The sequence below is a fragment of the Rhincodon typus genome, chromosome 15 (assembly GCF_021869965.1).
Source record: "Rhincodon typus isolate 14 chromosome 15, sRhiTyp1.1, whole genome shotgun sequence".
NCBI lineage: Eukaryota > Metazoa > Chordata > Chondrichthyes > Orectolobiformes > Rhincodontidae > Rhincodon > Rhincodon typus.
The window spans coordinates 36,778,059-36,783,809 of NC_063346.1; the positions used below are offsets into that span (position 1 = coordinate 36,778,059).

A 5,751-nucleotide genomic window follows, 5' to 3' on the forward strand; every position below is an offset into this window, starting at 1 on the left:
ACATCGGGGAAACCAAGCGGAGACTCGGGGACCGCTTTGCAGAACACCTATGCTCGGTTCGCAATAAACAACTGCACCTCCCAGTCGCGAACCATTTCAACTCCCCCTCCCATTCCTCAGACGACATGTCCATCCTGGGCCTCCTGCAGTGCCACAACCATGCCACCCGAAGGTTGCAGGAACAGCAACTCATATTCCGCTTGGGAACCCTGCAGCCCAATGGTATCAATGTGGATTTCACAAGTTTCAAAATCTCCCCTCCCCCGACCGCATCCCAACACCGGCCCAGCTCGTCCCCGCCTCCCTAACCTGTCCTTCCTCCCACCTATCCACTCCTCCCACCTCAAGCCCCACCCCCATCTCCTAACTACTAGCCTCATCCCGCCTCCTTGACCTGTCCCCTCCCTAACTCCCCACCTACGTTCACCTTTACTGGCTCCACCCCCCGCCTCTTTGACCCGTCTGTCTCCTCTTCACCTATCTTCTCCGTTAGCCATCTTCTATCCGCCTCCCCCTCTCTCCCTATTTATTTCAGAATCCCCTTCCCCTCCTCCATTTCTGAAGAAGGGTCCAGACCAGAAGCTTTCCTGCTCCTCTGATGCTGCTTGGCCCGCTGCGTTCATCCAGCTCTACACCTTGTTATCTCAGATTCTCCAGCATCGGCAGTTCCCACTATCTCTTAGATAAAAATGTCTATTCCTATATCATAATTGATGGCTGTAACTCCTTGAAATTCATCTCTCATCACTTAGGATGAAGCTATGGCAGTCACATTGCTTAGCATCTGGTTCACCAAGAAGAATCAATATTTTATGGAGGAAAAACTTTAAAAAATTTTGTCATGACAGGAAATCTTTGCTTTGTTAGAAATCTACAAAGAGCGACACCTCAAGTTGAAACAAAAACAAAGTTGTAAGCTCAGCAGGTCTGGCAGCATCTGTGAAGGAAAAAACAGAGTTAACGTTTCCGGTCCGGTGACCGTTTCTCAGAACTCAAGAACTGAATTAAGGAGTTCTGAGGAAGGGTCATCAGACCTGAAACGTTAACTGTTTTTTCCTTCACAGATGCTGCCAGACCTGCTAAGCTTTTCCAGCAACTTTGTTTTTGTCCCCCAGACTTGTGTTTTCGTTTCATAATGAGTCACAATCACCAGTATGTCACAAATATCAAAAGCTGCAATACCAAACAGAGATGACCAGATAGCCTGACAGCCACGAGTATTTTTAAGTTTATGATCCACATGTACAAGTTGCTGGCAATTACAAAAAGACCTGTTTGAAACATTTCACACAAAAATCTCTCCAATTTCACAACAGACCATTTCCAAAAACGTTATCACTTTCACTGACTAAGCTATTAAGCCTAGGCATTAAATACAGACAGGAGCACCCACACTCTCAAAATATTGAAACGTTAAGTGTGCAGGAACTCCAAGAAAGTACAAAAATTTTCATACACGTGAGCCACACTTTACTTCATGCAGTGTAAACTGGCTCCTCTGGGAACATCTCAGTGTTCTCCATGAAATACGCACACCCCACATATTTCACTTGCTTCCAGAATACAAACCTGATACCAACTGTACTTTCTTGGTTCCAGAAGTACTGTCTCCAGAAGCACAAACTGAATTAAAGTGCACAATGTTATTAATAAAACATTGCTGCATATTCTACATCATTTCTGCAATGAACAGAGTTCATTTGCATGTTTTTTTTCAATTGTATACAACTTGACTATCTGACATCGCAGTTATTAAATCTATGATAAATACAAAATTTCACAATATTCATACTGTTGTCATACTTTTAAATGCCTTCAAACACTGCAGAAGATTCAAATAACACTAAATCATATATTTAACATATTAACATTTTTAAATTGTTAAATGTAACTGACTAGTTAGTTAAAAAGATCCACAAAGTAATTGATATTCAAAGGGCTATAAGCCACAAGCTTTGCTCTTCAAATTCACACATTTGATTTAGATGGTATGCCTGTAAATCTGTTAAATGTTCAATGCAATATATTCCAATGATATCGTGGCCCAAAGACAAATCTAATCCTTTAGAAATTACATTCTAAGTAGACATATTATAAGAAAAACATCAATGAACACACAACTCAAATAATCTCATTTCAGAATCTAAACAATTCTAAAAACGTTCCAGTTCCCAACTAAGGGAGTCCCCTAAAAATTTCAATTTGACTATTTTCCAAATCAAATCACAAATTCAAATATGTAGTCCTCGGCATTAGAATAGGTGATTCAATAAACTTGTACATTCTTTAACAGGTCAAATATCCAATGCATCCTATCCATGCATTATCAATAAGACGCCAAATTTGTTATGCAAAGTTCTAACTCAGGAAAGATATTTAAAGTTTTGGCAAAGATCTGTAGCTCGGGTTGTGGGTGAGGTTGTTGACTTGCTCGCTGAGCTGGCTTGTTCTCGTGCAGATATTTCGTCACAGGTGCTAGGTGACATTATCAGTGAGGCCTCCAATAAAGCTTCCTGATGTTACCGAGCATGGTGGCGAAACGTCTGAACAAGAACAAGCCAGCTTGGCGAGCAAGTCAACAACCTCAGGAAAGATATTCCCATTCCTTCATTTTTGCTGCATCAAAATCCTGCAATATCCCATCGAACACCATCGATGGAGCATCACATCCACATGGTCTGCATTGGTCCAAATAAGATGTGACCCACAACAACCTTCAGAGCAACTTGGGTTCAATGAGTGCCGCTTTACCAGCATTACTCTTACCCTATAAACAAATAATGGAACAAAAAGAGAAGGGAAAAATTACAGGCTAAAATTTTCCATTTGCAGTAATGAGGAGCCACGCATGCAAACAGCGGTATATTGGAAAATTACAAGCAGTGTTTGCAATTTTCCATCTCTTGAAATCATTGCATGGAGAATTAAGGGAACAATGTTGTGAGCTGAATATATTCTCATTTTGGGACTTTGGATGATGGTCATAAACCACCCAGCTGTCCATTTCACTTTTACACCTCAATAAAACATTGTTGTCAAAAACGCATATTGAAATTAAATGAGGAATTTGTGGAAAATTATCTTCCCTACACAGAAGACATAACCAAACAGGAAAGAAGTGACAATATAATAACAAAATCCATCAAGTTATCCTGAACTGATCTCTGGGGCAGCTTGGACTTGAACCCATTCCTTCTGGCCCACAAGTAACAACGTAATCTCAAGGGATGACTCCATGTGTGTTTGGAAGAATACTAGTTGATGTGCTTAGCAGTTAATTACTTGTGACACAGGTGACACACAGCTCTTCGTGCACAACATAAGGCTGACAAGCCAGCTACTAGCAGGGCAGGGTGTCCAGCGAGTGTTATACAGCAAGTATTTCCTAAATCAACTGATTCAGAGATGTTCCTCTACGAAGCAGGTGGGATTAGAATTTGGGCTCCAAGCTCTGAGATAGGAACACCACCGCTATCCCACAAGAGCCCTTTCAGATTCCATAAGAGCGGAGCGCCGCTCCCGGGCCGACACGTGCGAGGTGAGTTAAGTTTTTCAATGTTTGAATTTGAACTGTCCCAGCCCGCGCGCTCAACGGTAACCGCCCCTCGGGTATTTTAAACGGGCTCGCAGGATTCCACAACTGGAACCCGCCAGCAGCACCTGGGCCTCGTGCTTTCAGCCCCGCCCCAGCCTCGTGCCCACTCAGCTCCATACTGCCCCTGTCGGTGAAGCCCGCATGCGTGTGTGTGTGTATATATATGTGTGTGTGTGTGCGCGCGCCCGCCTGCGCGCTGGTTCCACTCTCCGAGCCTCCCCCCCGCCACCACCTCCTCGGCTCGAGCCTGCTCCAACTGAACTGGGCGCCAGCGGATCGTACACGCGGAAAAGTCCATTGGTGCGAACGTTCCCGCTCCCCCCCGCCAACCTCCTTCTTCAAAACCAACATTTAACATGTAGATTTTTCTCTCTCCTTTTAAAAAAAATTATTTAAAAAAAAAAAGAGTCCGTCACGGCAAAGCTCACCTTTAACAGCCCGAGGCTTAGACTGTTTGCGTCTGGACATGTCCAGTCCTTCACTCCGCTGGAAGAATCTGTTCTCTGGGCGCTGCTGTCCGGGGCAGGGACTGGAGCTCCGAACATCAATCTTTGCTCCGTGCTCTCTCTCTCTCTCCCTCCTCCTGCCCGTTGCAATGCGGCAACTTCAACCTCTCGGAGTGGACTACGTGTGACGTCTCCTTCCTACTTTTTTTGTTCGCGGTGGTGCTAAAACTAGATTTCAGTGAAGTGATGATTCTTTAAAAGATTTTTTTTTTGGTTTCTGTGCTTTTTTTAAAAAAAAAAAGAAAAATCTCCCCTCTCCCTCTTATTTTTTTCCTTTCCTCTTCTGTCTCCCAACACACACCAACTTCTTTGCAACTGGTGGATTTGGATGCGGGGTCCAGCCAGTCCACGCGAAGACAAGAAGTGATTATTTACGGGGGAGTTGAGGGGTGGGGAGGAGGAGGAAAGACGGACGGAGGGAGGGGGTTCTCTGTTTTTTTTCTCCTTTTTCCCCCCCCCTTTGAAATAAACTCGATGTTGTCAAAAAAAAGTGTGCCGCTGCTCCTTTTATTTCGGTCTATTGTTGCACGAAATCCACTTGCATTAACCTCCACCTTCCTTCCGTGCAAACCTTACAACACCACCAACCTTCCCCCCCAACCCCCCCCCCCCCCCCCCTTCTTCCCAAGTCAACGGCGACCTCAATGACTAAAATTCTCAGCAAGAAGCGGGGCGGGGGGCGTGCGTGCAAAAAAAAGTGGAGAGGAAAGGAAAAAAAGCAAAACAAAAAACCCGTCGATCTGACGCTTTAACTCTCTGCACAACAACAATAATAAACTTGGCGGATTTTTAAACGTGTGTGTGTGGAGGAAGGGATCACCTGTTTAGCCAGAAATCTAAAGAGGGTACGAGGCGCCCCTTGTTTATCCTGCCCGGAGAGTGTCCCGATCTTCCTCCGTTAGTCGCACACATAGAAAGAGCGGGGCTGTCTGTCCGAGTGTGCGGGGGATGCTCACCGACGGGGGGCCGGCGAGCGGGACCAGCTTGGTGCCATGACCGCCGTCCGGCTGGCTGGCTCGGCAGCAGAGCCAGCTCTTTGTGCCGCTGCCGCCGCCGCTGCTGCTGCTGGAAGCGGAGCTGGCTGCTGAGGAACTGCGTTAGCGCGCAGTGCAGACACATAATAAGCTGGGAAATTCAAGTAAGGCCCAAACCCATCAGGACCTCTCCACGGGGGAGCTTTCCCGCAGGGAGACGCGCCACACGTAATCACGGAGGAAATCGCTGTCCAAGTGCAGAGCACGCATGGTGAATAATGAAAAAATCCTGAGTGCGCGATCGTGCCAAAAGCATGGAGCCCTGGACAAGCTTGGAGCGGACTGCAACACACACACACAATAAATACCTCCCTAACACTGCCTCCTCTCACTCACAGATATACACATCTAACTAAAACACCGCGAACGCCTCCAAATGCAAATTCAGCCTCTCGAATCCTGCACCCTTTCTACCGACTTTAATTCTATTTCTTTTAAAGAAATAATCATATATACTGCACGCCACTCAGAACGGAACAACTGCATCTAACTCATACAGAGATCCCGAAAGAAACTAATTAGTTTCGCGCAGCACTGACAGAGAGGGGGGAAAAAATCATTTACGGTGGGGGGAAAGGGGCGTCAGTTGTTCCAAACCTATGCAACTTAACAGTCT

General features: G+C 45.7%; 1 protein-coding gene across 6 annotated transcripts in view; it reads right to left on the reverse strand.

Annotated features, from left to right (window-relative positions):
- The window catches only part of znf423 (zinc finger protein 423), a 333,162-nt gene extending 327,785 nt beyond the window's left edge, over nt 1-5,377 (reverse strand). For 5 of the 6 annotated variants that reach the window (XR_007263796.1, XM_048605858.1, XM_020528463.2 and 2 more), the window contains exon 1: nt 4,024-4,684. Coding sequence is in view for 5 of the 6 variants with exons in the window: in XM_048605858.1 (XP_048461815.1) it covers nt 4,024-4,063 (40 nt within the window). In the remaining variant the exon portion in view is untranslated. Of the gene's footprint in view, nt 1-4,023; nt 4,685-4,921 lie in introns of those variants that run through there. The other variant, XM_020528461.2, reaches the window with a different exon arrangement.
- Between the last annotated feature and the right edge of the window lie 374 nt (nt 5,378-5,751).